Source organism: Rhinolophus sinicus, linkage group LG01 (assembly GCF_036562045.2).
Source record: "Rhinolophus sinicus isolate RSC01 linkage group LG01, ASM3656204v1, whole genome shotgun sequence".
Lineage (NCBI taxonomy): Eukaryota > Metazoa > Chordata > Mammalia > Chiroptera > Rhinolophidae > Rhinolophus > Rhinolophus sinicus.
In genome coordinates this window covers 196,317,029-196,332,719 of record NC_133751.1, presented here as the reverse complement: position 1 = coordinate 196,332,719, position 15,691 = coordinate 196,317,029, and the positions used below count along the sequence as shown (strand labels likewise).

At 41.9% G+C, this 15,691-nt stretch overlaps 2 protein-coding genes across 3 annotated transcripts in view; one reads left to right on the top strand and one right to left on the bottom strand.

The window, feature by feature from the left end:
• The window catches only part of MOGAT1 (monoacylglycerol O-acyltransferase 1), a 40,527-nt gene extending 26,017 nt beyond the window's left edge, over nucleotides 1-14,510 (bottom strand). The window contains exon 1 of one of the 2 annotated variants that reach the window (XM_074314004.1): nucleotides 14,393-14,510. In XM_074314004.1, coding sequence (XP_074170105.1) covers nucleotides 14,393-14,450 — 58 coding nt within the window. In that variant the 5' untranslated portion in view covers nucleotides 14,451-14,510. Of the gene's footprint in view, nucleotides 1-476; nucleotides 832-14,392 lie in introns of those variants that run through there. The other variant, XM_019753687.2, reaches the window with a different exon arrangement.
• Nucleotides 14,372-15,691, top strand: part of FARSB (phenylalanyl-tRNA synthetase subunit beta) — a 65,058-nt gene continuing 63,738 nt past the window's right edge. Inside the window, exon 1 of the mRNA XM_019753680.2 lies at nucleotides 14,372-14,506. Within this exon, the coding sequence (XP_019609239.2) occupies nucleotides 14,449-14,506 (58 nt within the window). The 5' untranslated portion in view covers nucleotides 14,372-14,448. The remainder of the gene's footprint in view (nucleotides 14,507-15,691) is intronic.

Genomic DNA, 15,691 nt, shown 5'->3' with positions numbered 1-15,691 from the left:
ATCAGGTGTTTAAAATTTGGGCATTGTTTTTCCATTTATAAATCGACCATTCATAGAACGAGTTTATCAACTTTTGAGGAGCGAAAGTGCAATGTTCTATAGCTCGATTGCGCCGTGGTACATTTGAATGCAGACATTTGCCAAAGTTCCTCGGGCTGTACATTTATAATTTGCCTTTCGTTGTAGGTAAGGTATACGTCAGTTAAAAAAAAAAAAATACATAGCACCGGGGAAATGAAGTTGGCAAACAGTCATTCGGTATGAGGTTCACATGGGGAGAGAAACCGAAGAGGAGAGTCCCAACTTAGCTCCAAACGCCCTCTTTGACCTGCCCGTTCTGGCTTACAGGAGAAGAAAGGTCGGAGGATCTAAGCACGTCCTTGGACAAGGACTGTCCGGGAGGGAGGACACCGAGCCCGGTGCACCGCAGTGTTTCGCGTGGATCTGGCGCGGAAGGGAGCGCGCAGGGTCCTTACCGAGTAGCAGGAAGGACAGGACCCACTGGAACACCGCCGCCGTCTGCAGTCGCCGCGCCAGCGGGATGTTGAGAGGCGCAAACTCGACCTTCATGGCCCCGCCGGAGAGAGGACAGCCCTCGGCCGCCTGGAACCTCGCTGCTCCGCAGCGCCTGCGGGAAATGCACGGCCAGATCCGGGCCCCGCAAGGCGAATCCGCGGAGCAGAGAGGAGAAGGAGGCGGCGGCCCTGGAGCGGGCGGGGGCTGAACTTTGTCTTGGGTGGGAGGACGCGCCTGGGCCGGGGCTGGGGGCTGCCAATCACGCGCGCCCGCGCCGGGGAGCCGCTGGCGCGCCCAGGGCGCATTGGCTGGTTCCCGGGAGCGCCGGGAGAGCGCACGTCGTTGGGCTCAAGGGACGCCGAGGGGGATCAGCTGGCCGCCCGCCGGAGCCCGGCAGCGTGGGCTTCTACAACCTTACCCAGGCCTTGCGATCTCCACCGGGATATGATTACTGTTCCGCTGATCGATCACCGTGCGCTCGGCTTCAGCATCCGCCTTTCAATCCACCCCTTCCTCTGAACCCTCTGCTGCTGGAGAAGGGCTAGTTCAAGAAATCGCCTGCCAGCTGGAGGAAGGCGCAGGATTCAGCTTCTCTGGGAGCAAGGCACTCACATGTTTATTGGTCTGTGACCCCCATACTACCCCCAAACTAAGGTGGAGGGGAGGATTGGGGACCTGGCCTCCTCACTTTTGTGTCCTCAGATTCCTACCTGAGTCCTGGAAATCTTCACTTATTCATTCATTCAACAGACATTTGAGTACCTAACACAATGGTGCCAGGAACCATTCTGGGGGCTGGGGAGACACCCGGTGACCAAGTCGCTCATTGATTCTGCTCTCAGAGTAGAAATTATGGGCGGGGAGGGGGTGACCAACATAAGCAAAATAACCACACAATTGGGTGCATAATTGCAAAGTGAAACCCTACCATGAATGACTGGAAGAAGGTTCTAGGACTTAGACGGAAAAGTCAGGGAAGTCACTGAAGAAGTAACATTCACTCCAACTGTAAGTTTGAATCTAGTCCTGGCAAAGAGAAACTTACAGGCAAAGGTCCTATGGCTGAAACTCAAAGAAAACCAATGGTTCAGGGAACAAGGAGGAGACTGGGGTGAGATGCGTCAAAAATAGGGTCCAAGGGTCAGATCCTTGCAGGCTGTGTTTAGAGTTCAAGTCTTTTGCCCAAGACTTGCCACTGAAGGGTTTCAATTATGTATGTTAAATAGATGGATGTGAGCACCCACTACATTTTCTTTATAAATGTTAATGACTATATAGTTGAAAAACTCCAGTTGGCACGAGGCTGTAAAGTCATTGCTAGAACGAAGTTGGAACAGGGCAAAGTACAGCCACGTGCCACTTAATGGGGGGGGGGGAATACATCTGAGAAACGCATTGTGTGAACATCATAGCGTATACTGAACACAAGCCTAGATGGTATGGCCTGCTTACTATACACCTAGGCTGTGTCATATAGCCTATTGCTCTGTAGAGGAGGAAAAATTGTTTTCCCCCTACCCTTCTGGGTTCCTGGCTAAGAATCCACCGGGATCTGATTACTGTTTATTCAATCTGATTATTGTCCCTGTAATAAAAGACAATAGGAGTAAAACAGAAGTTGAATACTATGTAAATCTCCTGTACACGTAGAAGAGACCCAGGAACACTGAGTAACTCACCCAAATGGCTGAAGCCACCACCTTAAATACCATTTTTCACTGAAGACAAAAGAGGTGTTAGGGGTGGAGGAAGTCAGTTGTAAGAGGTTACTAGAAAAAGCACAGTAAACAAGGTAAGGTTGTTATACATATTTCCTAGTTGCCTTCTGCATTGATAAAGAGTGTCTAGAGATAAGTCCATCCCCCTCTTCCCAGTACAGTGAGGGAGACACTCTTCTTACAAATGGAGATTTCCCTTACAAGTTTACCTTCTACTTGATTTTCAGACCTTCTCCCAGGTCTGTTATTTCTTACCATTAAGCAGCCTAAAACAATCCTTATGCTAATGAGACATATTTGGGGGTGAAAATTCTGTTCTCCTATTGCTCCTAGGCTACAAACCTGTAGAGGATGTTACTGTACTAAATACTGTAGGTAATTATAGCACAATGGTAATTATTTGCGTAATGCATGGTGTTACCACATTGGAGTTAATTAAGTGATACAAATTTTTCAACTCTGTTATAATCTTACACCACCACTGTTCTATATATGATTCTTCGTTGACCAAAATGTCACATTTGTGCAATGCCCCCTTCTCCTTCAACATTTTAATTGAGGGAAATGAAAACCAAGATTGGGTCGTCCAGCGAGTTGTTTGTGACCTTTTGCATGTAAAACTTTTTGGGTTCTTTTCCTAGTTGAGGAGTCCATTTCTTCTTCCATTTTAGATTTCTTCCCTGAACCTTCCCCTCGTGTTAGGTGGGGATACTGTGAGTACACACCATGTAAGAAGACATTGTGCAAAGCTTTTCACAGGCCTGAGCTCATCCTAGAGCAACCCTGAGAAATAAGCATTGTTTCCAGTTTTGCAGCCCAAGATGTGCAGGCTCAAAGTCACACAGCTGGCAGAGTAGAAAAGATTTAAATGCAGTCTTGTCTACAACCTGGAGAGGAGGGCCATCCCTTCATCAATTGAATTGAACATGGAGCACACATTTATTAAGGGCCTGCTTTGCATCGGTGCTGATGACACAAAAGTGACTTAAGACATGGTCCCTGAGCCTTTAAGAATTCACAGCATTTTTCCCCTGACTATTTGTGGAAAGGCTTCTATGTGTTGGCACTAGGTGGGGAGTGGGGATGGACTACAGCGGTGAATAAGAAAGGTCTTTGTCCTCATGGGGTTAGCAGTCTAGTGGGAGAAACAGAAAATAACCACATGGGTATAAAACCAAATGTGTGATATCACCTATTTAGATCAGATTGGAGGTAAGAAGAGTGGAAGTAGAGAGACCCTAAGGAGGTTATTGTAGAGTGAGAGTAGAGGGTGGTGGCTTGGTCTACAAGGTACAAAGAAGAATACGGATGGGTTTGGGATCTGCACAGGAGATGTAAATGATAGGACAGGTTGAGAAATTGGATTCACAATCAATTGAATAGGAAAAGCAAGACACCCAATTCTTAGTCCCAATCACTTGGAGTTTACTGGATGGAATCATGCTTTTGTCACTTTCCAGAGCCCTTAGCTTGTAAAAAATAACTGGCCTCTCCCACCACAGCCCACTAAGGCAAAGCGTGGACCCACTGGGGCTCAGGCAACGCAACAGCTCATCACCATTTTAATCAACAATTAACTCATTCACTCATGTTTGATTCACTCTTGTTTGATATCAACACTTTTTTGTGTGTACATATTGTCTCCCAGGTTATTGGAGTTAAATGATTATTGGAATTAAAAGGTGAGGAAGTTTAAACTGATTAGGCTATTCAAAACAACTCATCCATATAAGTTTAGTTGATTTCTAGAACTAAAACTAATAGGAAAGCATGAGCCTTAGACATTGTCTTTTCAAACTACACATTTCATGGAATAGGGAGCCAAGAGCAGAGAAGTTAGTGGCTTGCTGAAGATAACCCAGGCAGTTATTGGCAGGGAGTAGCGCGAGGTCTCTTTACAACCGGCAGCACTAAAACAGACAAAGAGAAGAAACGTGGTATGGGTGAATGGTTTTGAACGTTGATTTTAGCAGGGGAATTGTTTTAATTTTTAAGGAACTCCAATTTCTAAAGAAATCCAAGTGAAACTGCTCTTGTTGGATAGGAATGGGGAACCTGGCTCCCACCCTTTCAGCATCTTCCTTCTTCCTGAGGTGTTGTACTTTTAGCAAAATGAAATCGACATCGAATAGGTACAGAAATTCTGAGGGTCTGGCAAAACCCCCGTTGAAAATCACTGCTTATTTGCTCTTTTCTTTTTCTTTTCACTTTTGTGGGGGCAGGGGGAATGAGGGCAGCCTAATATTTGGAGAAACACTTGTTTGGATGGGGTTACAGTTAAAAAATAAAACATAAGTGATATATCAACATTAGTGATTGCTTACTACCTACCAGGTACCATGCTACCTAGTCTGATTTAAACCTCACAACATCCCTCCAGGGCAGGTACTCTTATTCCTTTTATTAACCGTCAAACTAGTTGTTCACCTAGTAAGTAGAAGTACCAGGTTTCTGTTGTTTTGAAAATAAGTTTGTCTGTTTCTAGAGCCTGAGCAAATAACTGCCATGCTGAGCTGTCTCTCACATGATACCACCAGGAAGGAAGGGAATGTTGTTGAAACAGAGGAACAAGTCAATGAACAGTGGGTAGAATGCAGGTGACCCAATTTGTCGTGGTTTGGGTTGGGGTTAGCTATTTATTCAATCAACTAATATTTACCAATCACATACTACGTGCTTGGCATTAGACACATACGAGTAATAAAATATACAGATATTTTCAATACAGTAATTCAACAAACATGTGTCAAACACCTCTGCTGTGACAAGTGCTGAGGAGGGCATGGTGGCAGGGAATCCAGACTGTCCTGCTTGAAGATCTGAGATTCCACTGACCAAGAGTGGTTCCTTTTTCTACTTCTCAACTCTAAGGAATAAGAAGATGACAGTTCAGATTGCCTCATAGATTACAAAAGCCAATTCTCGGACATGAATAATTTAAAGTCACTTCCTTGTTTTAATTTTTTTTTTCCTGTGCATTTTACCATAGCTAACTGCTACTAGCAAGATGGTAATGTTTTTCTATAACATGACATTTGACTGTAACTTAAGTTAAAAAGGAAATAATATTCTCTCTAGATTAAGAGTCCCTAGAGCAGACAATTTAGGACAAAGTTCACTGTGCTGGTTATCATGGGATACACTGATTGTAAAAGTAAATATTCTTACACACACACACACACACACACACACACACACACAGAATACAAATGTCATGGTTACCATAACTCATTGAAAGTGACTACCTCTGGTGAGCGTAAAATAGGAGCCTGTCATTATGGTAGTTTCAGTGGAATGTCTTTCAAGAAGTTCTATTTTCAAGGTTCTTTTGAACGAAGTTCAAGAAATTTGCTCTGGCCCCACTGTTTTCTTATTGTCTTCTTAATTAACTATTTTATCAATCTGATGGGGCTTGATATGCTTGCTCTGGGCAAAGTTGCAGGAGTCTTGCCTGAGATAGTGAGGCTTTATAGCCAACATGATTACAGTCCAAGGTTGCCTTTCCTCCGTATTTGCTAGTTGCTATGAGCAAATACAAGGTCTCAGACTCTGTGCACCATTCAAGGCTTCCTTCCTTTCACATTCTCCTTTGAAAGCTCCATTGATTTATGTTCAATTGTTACCTTTCCATAGTTCATATTAATATATGATGTTTGCTCTACAAAATAGGTGCTCTTTGAGTAATTATAACACTATGATGATTACTCTTATAAATTATTATTGTAATTACTAATATATATTAATTGTCCTTTCTCTTTTCATGACCCTCACCTCCACGTTTGTTTGCACTTGACCTAGGGCCTTGCTTGAGGCCCCAGCAACTCAAGCCAGGGAGGAATGAGGAGAAAGAGACTGGGAAGGCCTACTGTACCCAACCTGGGTCCAGGGCAGGCTCTTGAAAGAGGCAGCCAACAACTCAAACAGCAGTGTCTTTGGAAGTGTGGGAAAGCAGCCTCCATCACTTCCAATTTCCAAGAAGGTCCAATCCAGTGGATGGGCTTGCACTCTTGTTGATATTTTTCTAGTTGTTTATGGCTACTTGGTATACAACCTGCTGAGTCTTCTGGTCTATTACTATTACTTTTTTTTTTTCCACTCATACCATTTCCCCAGTCCTGGCGGCTATCATTTCTCCCCTGAATTATTACAATCTCCTAACTGGTCTCCGTGCCTTGAGCTTTGCCCTTCAAACTACCATTTCTAATCCTTTTTCCACAATGAACTTAAAGTCATCTTTCCAAAATGCCAAGCTGATCATGTCATTTCTTTGCTTAAGATCTTTGCATTTCTTCCCATTGCTCTTAAGATAAAGTCCAAATCTCTATTATAGTTTTGGAGCCTGCATTATAGAGCATTTATATTCCTCCTGAGTCTCAGCTCAACCCTCTAACTCACATGCTCTAAGCTTTAAGCCATCTGAACTTCATTCAGTTGAAGAACTAAGTTTCAGGAAGAGGAGGGGACACCTGGGTCTTCAGAACAACCAGAAATTTAAATGCTTCTAGGTCTCTCTCCACCATCTTTTCTCTTGGGGTCAGTATCAATCTCATCTCACTGTAGACTAGTGTTCTCTGTGTGGTCAGAAACATGGCCACCAATGGCTTTGGACTTACACGTGAGAGCTTCCACCTTTAAATAAAATGGAACTTAAGTTACATGTGCTACCAAGCCCAAAATCCAGCTTGGATCAGGTGCTTACCCCTGGACCAATTCACTGGCATGAGATACAGGATCCCTTTGCTCTAATATGGTGACTCAAAGGTTTGCTCTGTGCAAAGGGGGGAAAGGCATGCTGGGTAGATGATCCCAAGTTTCCTCAATTGTAATTAGCTAAGAGAGAGAAATGAAAGAGGAGGCGTTAGGTTGATGTCAGTATTTACGGATTGGATAACTCTGTGGATAATGGTATATTGAAAAGGATAGGGAATACATGGGGAAGAACAATTTTAGGACTAAGGGGAAAGTTCAGTTTTTGACTTGTTGAGTATGAGATGCCAGCCTGTTGGATATCCAGGTGCAGATGTTCAGAAGCTGGTAAGAAATATGCAAAGAAGAGAGAGAAAGTTTGGAGATTAGAATGGGAGCCATCTGTGTTTAGGAGGTAGTGGGAGCTGAGATATTTTGAGAAGATCATCAAAAACATAACTCTGGAGGGTGCCCCACTGGAGGCAGGGAAATGGTAGTATAGGAGGTAGAAGAGGCTGTGAGAGAGTTAATATTAAGTGTTCATGATGTGCCAAACCTCAACATGAACTACTTCTCTTGAAACTTACACAACCAGGAGTGGCCGGTTAGCTCAGTTGGTTAGAGCATAGTGCTAATAACACCAATGTTGCTGGTTCAATCCCCGCATGGGCTACTGTGAGCCGTGCCCTCCTTAAAAAAAAAAAATAAATAATAATAATAAAGTAATAATAAAAGAAATAACTCCCCAGTGAGAATGGCGATCATCAACAAGACAAATAGTAACAAATGTTGGAGAGGCTGTGGAGAAAAAGGAACCCTCATACACTGTTGGTGGGAATGCAGACTGGTGCAGCCGTTATGGAAGGCGGTGTGGAGGTTCCTCAAAAAATTACGAATAGAATTGCCATATGACCCAGCAATCCCTCTCCTGGGTATCTACCCCAAAAATCTGAAAACATTTAGAGATAAAGACACGTGTGCTCCAATGTTCATTGCAGCTTTGTTTACGGTGGCCAAGACGTGGAAACAACCAAAATGTCCTTCGATAGATGAATGGATGAAGAAGTTGTGGTATATATACACAATGGAATACTTTTCGGCGGTAAGAAAAGATGATATAGGAACATTTGTGACAACATGGATGGATCTTGAGAGTGTAATGCTGAGCGAAATAAGTCAGACAGAAAAAGCAGAGAACCATGTGATTTCACTGATATGTGGTATATAAACCAAAAGCAACAAAAGAACAAGACAAACAAATGAGAAACAGAAACTCATAGACACAGACAATGGTTTGGTGGTTGCCAGAGGGTAAGGGGGGTGGGGGGTGGGAGATGAGGGTAAGGGGGATCGAATATATGGTGATGGAAGGAGAACTGACTCTGGGTGATGAACACACAATGGGATTTATAGATGATGTAATACAGAATTGTACACCTGAAATCTATGTAATTTTACTAACAATTGTCACCTCAATAAATTTAATTTAAAAAAAAATGAAAAAAAATAAAAAAAGAAATAACTTACACAACCATCCTATGGTATACTTATGCGGTAGGTATTATTACTATCTTCATTTTATAAGGAACCAAGGCTTATCAGTATTTAGTAATTAGTCCAAGGTCTCAGTAAGCAGTAGATACAGGATTTTAATCTGTGACTAATTTATAGAACTCTTAACATTGCATTGTATTGCTTCTCACATAGTGATAGTAGAAAAATCCAGAGAGCTAAATACAGGAGTCTTGAGTCAGGAAAATGAAGACAGGAGAATTTCAAGAATGAGGGAATGGTCAATAATATATAATGTCTAACAAGTTTATTTTAAAGATTCAATTAAAAATGGCCATTGATTTGACAATGAGGAAGTCAGAGCTGTTCAACATGATTCTTGATGGGTCTGGCAGACTTTCCTCATTCCAGACAGATCCATCAATAGAAACCCAAGAAGATAACTGAAATTTAGCCATGTCTTAAGAGCTTCAGGGTACTCTTCAAAGGGAATAGAGTGCCCTGGAAAATTTAGAGGAGAGGCATAACAGGTTTTAACCAGAACAGAACCAGTTTGGGATACACAGCAATTAAAACAAGACCACTTATAGTAACTTGTATTATTTATCACCCGAGTTTACAGCCCTACTTCATCTTCTTGGAGACAGTAACCCAAGTTCTACTAAGGTTAATATCAGAGAGAATTTATAGTCTTGGATCACTGGGGTTGTTTCCTTGAGTATAAATATCTAATATTTGAAGGGCACTTTGCAGGTTTGCATCTGATTCCACCTACTTTATCCTCACCACCACCTGATAAGATCCTACTCCATTTTAGGGATGAGGGCACTGAAGCTGGGAGTGAACAATGTTTGTTTATGGACAGGAAAGAACTACACATAACACCAGTGTACCATTTTAAACTATTGCCTGCTCCCATGTAAAATGTCATCAGACACAGTATTGCATTTTTAGGACCTAAAATATGGAAGGATTTCAGACCTGACAACGTCTCTTTCCCAATTGCTACCCAACCCACAAGCATTGCAGGAAAGTGGCACAATCATTTAAGAAACTTTCTATGTGTCACATGTTTTACAGGCAAAACTGATCATGATTGTACAGAGCTACACAGGCTTTGGCCTATGTGGGTGAAAGAGTTGGGTTGTTTGCCATTGTTTGATAAGGCCAGGAGGGGAACTCAACGCATTATTGGGTTATTTTTTCCCTCATAGCCACTGTTAATGCTTTGGTGTATGTCTTACCAGCTGTCTTACTTTTGTTCACACTCATATACATACATGTGTTTTTTAAAAAATCAGTCATTTTAAGTATATTGTTTAGTAATTTGTTTTCACATAATATGGTGTGGACTTTTTTCCATGTTAAAAAACGTAGTTCTTGAGTATTATTTTTAATATTTGCATAGTATTCTATTGTATGGAGGTATCAGACTTTATTTAATCAAGCCCCATATTGTTGGACATTTAGGTTGTTTCCAAATTTTCTATATTACAAACAGAAAAATACTTCCTTGATTATTTCCTTAGAATAATTCCAAGAGTTGGATTTCAGTATCAAAGAGAATACATATTTAGTTTTCTTAAAATTTTTCAATTACAGTTTACATTTAATATTGTATTAGTTTTATGTGTACAACATGGTGGTTAGACATTTATACAACTTAGGCAGTGATCACTCTAATAAGTCTAGTCCCCACTGGCACTATACATAGTCATTACAATATTATGGACTATATTCCCTATGCTGTACTTTACATCTCCATGACTATTTTGTAACTGCCAATTTTTACTTCTTAATCCTTCACCTTTTTTCACCCAGCTCCCCAATCCCCCTCCCATCTGGCAACCATCAGTTTATTCAAAGGGGATACATGTCTAAAATTTTGATTCATATTGTCAAACTGTTATTTATATTCATGACAGGTGTGTCTAAGAGTGCCAGCTTCCTAAATCTTTGCCAACACGAGGTGGTATCATTTCTTTCTTGCTCTGCCAGTATCTCAGGAGAAGACATGCCTGCATTCATTGTTTTGATTTGCATTTCTCCTTTCCTCCTCACTTTTTGTTTGTTTTCTGTTTGTGTTTAACGAATTGGTTGTTCATTTCCTTTGTCCATTTATTTTCTATTGAAGTATATGTTTTTATAAAAAAGATAATATACCAAGTATACCTATCATTAAAAGAAAACTTCAAATATTTATTGAGGGTCTGCTCTGTGCCAGTCACCGTTTGAGGCTCTTGGCATATTTTAGTGAACAAAACACAAGAAGTCTCTGCTCTGTGGAACTTTTGCTTTAGCAGGGAGAGACATTTATATCTAATAACCATAATAAATAGTATAGTCAGGGATAGGTCTTTCGGAGAAGACTAGCTGAGGGAACTGCTGGTTCAAAGGCTCTAAAGTGGGTCGCTCCCTGGCATGTTCAAAAACTTGCATAGAGGCTGTGGTTCTTGGATAGAACGATCACTAAATTAACCCATAAATTACGTTTGATTCTTAAAAAAAATATCAGAATGTTTTTCAGAACTTGACAAAATTCTAACGTTCATCTAGAAAAATAAACATGAGAGAACAGTCAGGATATTTTTGAAAAAGAAATTGTTGAAGGTACACTAACTCTTTCAAATATTAAAATGTATGATAAAGCTCTAATAATTAAAAATAGTTTGGTATTGGTAACAGAATAGTTCAGCAATAGATCCAAATATATATGAAGATTTAATATATGCTAAAGAAGGTATTTCAAATCTGTGGGCAAAAGAAACTTGTTTAATAAGTTGTGTTGGGCTAACTGGATCACTGAAAACAAAATTAAGCTGGTTCATTCACTTGCTCCAAAACAAATTTCAGAAAGATCTGAGATTTAAACGGGGAAGGAAAAAAAAAGAGTCCATTCAAGTTCTTTAAGAAATATACATGATTAAAAAAAAATGTTGTGATGGTGAAAGACCTTTTAAAACGTATCGTAAAACCCAGTCTCCATAAAGGAAAATAATTATAAATTAGACTAAAACTTTGAAAAACAGCTCTTTATGAAAAAAATAACTTAAAGTGAAATATTGAGTATTCCTATTCTACTCAGCTATAGGTCACCAAGCATTTGTCTACCTACTCAAAAAAGAGTGCCACTTTCATCTCTTGTTTTTCACCTTCATTTTCACTTTCTTGCAATACATCCATGAAGGTATACTAGGTAAAATAGAACATTACCAATATTTCTGAAATATTTTTGGTATCTCAACTCCCCAGGCTGCATCCTTTCCATCCCACTCAGAACTATGTAGTCTGAGATTTTGTGTTTATCCTCCACTTTCCTTTTGTGATATCTATTTATGTGTGCCTAGACAATATCCTCTTTAGGTTAGCCTGTGTTTCTTTTTTATATAAATGGCACCATGCTGTGTATATGCTTCCATGATTTACTTTTTTATCCAAGTTTATACATACAGCTGTAGTTTATTCATTTCACAGCTGTATGTGCTGCATTGTATGAATTTATCATAATGGTTTATCAACTCTAGTATTGATAGACATTGGAGTGTTTCCTGCTTTTGTTATAGTGAATAATATAACTATGAACAGTCTTAATATTTGGTCTTCTGGTGCACAAGGCTAGGGGCTTGCCTGGAGAATAGTCCTGGGACTGTAACTGCTGGGTAGTAAGGCATATAACTGCTGGGTAGCAAATACATGCTCTGATTTCCTAGGGAAGGCCATATTTCCCAATGTGGTTGTTATCAGTTTATACTCTCACTTTCTTGCCAACATCTTATTTTATCAGACTTTCACATTTGATCAGTCTGGTGGCTATGAAAATATATTTCACTATAATTTTAATTTGTACGTCCTTAATTTCTAATGAGTGGAGGATTTTTTTAATGTTTATTAGCCAGCTCATCTTTCATGTCTAGAAAAATGCTGCCATCTCATTCTTGCTCTCAGGTTGGCCTAAAATTAGATGAGAGAAGCACCTACCTACATTTTATGACACCCTATCTCACCGTTTCCAAGTATCTTTCCTATCGGTCAGCCGATGCCATTTGTGATGGGCACTTGTGGCCTAGTTTTTCCTTTTCCATCAGAATCTTTTAACAGTTTAGCTAGTTATAGAGAAGGTACAGAAGACCTGTGTGTGTGTGTGTGTGTGTGTGTGTGTGTGTGTGCACGCGCGCAAAGGCACAAAGCAGGACCGATGAGTTGGGGTAAGTGGGAAGTGAAACAGAATGCCCCTGGGTGGTCTGAGAATATCTGGTTCAAGAATAATCAGGAAACTGAATAGGAGAATAGATAGCAATTATAGCTGCCCAGTTTCCAGGACCTATGACATAAGAACTAGACTAGTCATTTATGAGTATTATTAGATGTGTATTATTATCCCTACTTTATAGATAAGGAAACGGAGGTTCAGAGGCCACAGAACACTTTGGAGTGCCCAGAGGAGAGCAGGTCAGCATGCAATAATTCAGGAAGTCCTTTATTCATTAATTGAACAGAGACTAATTTGGGGAGAGAGTTTTATTTGGCATTGAAGATGTTTGCCATTAATGGGGACTCTGCCAATCTGTTATGTTCGGCACTGGGAAGGCACTGCAGGAGCAATGGAGGGAAGCTAATATAATGAAAAACTGCTTGATTGGCAATCATGGAGGTTTAAATCCAACCCAGCAACTGCTCCTCTTTGGAATGGCCTTGGAGGCCCTTCCTCATTGTACAGTAGAAAAAATAAGGGCAAGCCTCCCTCGTGGAAGGACCTTGACTCAGCCTTGAGAGTTGGGTGATTCAGATAGCATGTGCCTCACTTTCATCATCTGTGAAATGGGGGTAATGGTGGCACCTACCCCGGTGTGTAAGTTCCCCACGGCTGCTGTAACAAGTTACCACAAACTTGGTGGCTTCAGACAAAGGAATTTATTTTCATGGCTCTGGAGAAGTCCAAAATCAATTTTACTGGGCCAAAATCAAAGTGTCTAGAACACTACAGGCCTTCTCCAGAGGGCTAGGGGAGAATCATTCCTTGCCTCTTCAGTTTATGTTGGCTCTTGCCATTCCCTGGTTTGGGGCTGCATCACTTCAATCTCTGCCTCCGCGGTTACAATGGCTGCCCCTCTTTCGCTATCAAATCTCCCTCTGCCTCCTTCTTGTAAGGACACGTGATTGCATTTAGGGACCATTCTAACAATCCAGGATACTCTCACCATTTTTAAACCCTTAACCCGCAAAGACTGTTTCCACTGAAGGTAACATTTACAGGTTCCAGGGATTAGGACCTAATATTTTTGGTGGGGAGAGGCTTATCCAGCCTATTACATTCAGGGTTATTAAAGGAGGAAATATGCTAATGCCAGCAGAGGATAATGCCAGCACAGCATCTGCCAGTAGAGAGCACTGATTCTGTTTCTACTTTTCAAAAGAGGTCTTGTGAAACTTCCCTTATAGGGCTGCTGTAAGGGTCAAACAAAGCACAGGTATAACACTTAGAAATGTACAAGGGAGATTGTGTGTAAGAATGAAGTGAAAGCTGAGGTCTGTTAACAGTTTTCCTGCTCCCACTACTCGGATTTGCACATCCTTCTCTCCCGGACGCCTTAAGTCCTGCCCATTCACACTCTCGCCACCTCCTGGTGACGATTCTCCATCTCCATCTCGAGGCCCCGCCCCCTACGGCGCACCCGCCCCTCTTGCCCTGCCCACTTGGTTGGGCGTCATCCGTCCGTAGTGCGTTGGTGGCTTGAGGGCCTTCACAGTCTGTCCATTTTACTGCCCATCAAATCCTCGCATAGTCTATCCAATTATGTCTCCTTTACGAACCTGTAGGTTATTCATGCAACGCATCTGGATTTACCGAGCTTAATAGTGGCAATTTACTTGCCTTCAGATGAAAACGAAAGTAGAAGCTGTTGAAAGCAGACTGCCACTATGCAAGACAGCCCGCACGAGGGGGACCTGGTCCTACATACCTCTGTCTCTGAGCCCGGGCTGGCGCTCTGAGCATGCGCAGTTGTCCCTACTCGCCATGCCGACTGTCAGCGTGAAGCGCGATCTGCTGTTCCAAGCCCTGGGCCGGACTTACAGTGAGTGCAGGCACCGTAACCTGGGCACGGTGGCTCTCCTCGGAGACAGGGACCCCCCCACACACAAAGAACAAAACAAAACGGGCATCGTGATAACGTTCATGCAGCCTTGGCCTTGGGCGGTCGTCGGGAGGGGGGTTGCTGACGGCGGGAGCGGCCGAGCTGGGTAGATGTAGCCTTAGGAAGCTCTCTCGCCGCAGCTGCCTTTGCATCACACGCACGTGCCTGGCTCGCCATTCATTCAGCGATCTCGCGTGGCGTGCGTACTGCGTGCCTGGTGCCAGGGGACGGAATTGCATCCCAAGTGTAACGGGTTGAGTGCAATAAGAGCAATATGTGAACTCCATTTATGAAGGGGTGGGAGAAGATTGAGCAGGAGGTGGGGGACAGTATTCTGTTTTATTTTATTAATGTTTATTGAGCGCCTGTTTGTATGCCAGGCACCGTTCTAAGCGCTTTGGGGATACAGCGGTGCCCATGACACGTAAGGTCCACGATCACACTCTGATGAGGGAGGTAAACAGTAAATATTAGCACGTACGTAAATAATTTCGGATAGTGTTAAATGCTATAAAGGAAACAAAAGAGCTATTGTGCTGAGAATAGCATTAGACAGGGTGGTAACAATTGGACTGAGACCTGAATGAGTAGGAGTGTATTCGGTGGGCTTAGTATTCATGCTATGTTTCATCTTTTCTCCAGTTCTACCATTTTACGAGGGGCAATATTAAGTACAATTATCAGTTGCCATGTAGATGTAGCATTTGAGATTACATCTGCCCGCCCCATAATTATCAGCTTGTATAAAGGCTGTAGTCATTGATGTGTGAGTTATCTTTGGTTTTAGAGCTCAATATGGTAACAAAGCCCTAGGCGGTTTAACAGATACTGCTTTGTAGAATACGATATGACTGAAAGTTAGCTTTTAAAGATGATTCTAAAGTTCTTCTTTGAGGTACTATGTATTCTTGACATGTTATCTCCTGAAGAGTTCTGCCATAAGCCCTTGAAAATAGAGGTAATACTCTTGCCTTCTAAACCCAGCTCTAATTCTCTACACTTTTTATTTTATAATAACTCCAAGTTCACTGAAGTGGTTTTTGGTGGGTGTCACGTGGGGTGTCATGCGGGGTCTCTGGTCCCGCTCCCCACATAAGAACGCAGGACATGGTGAGGCCAAAAAGG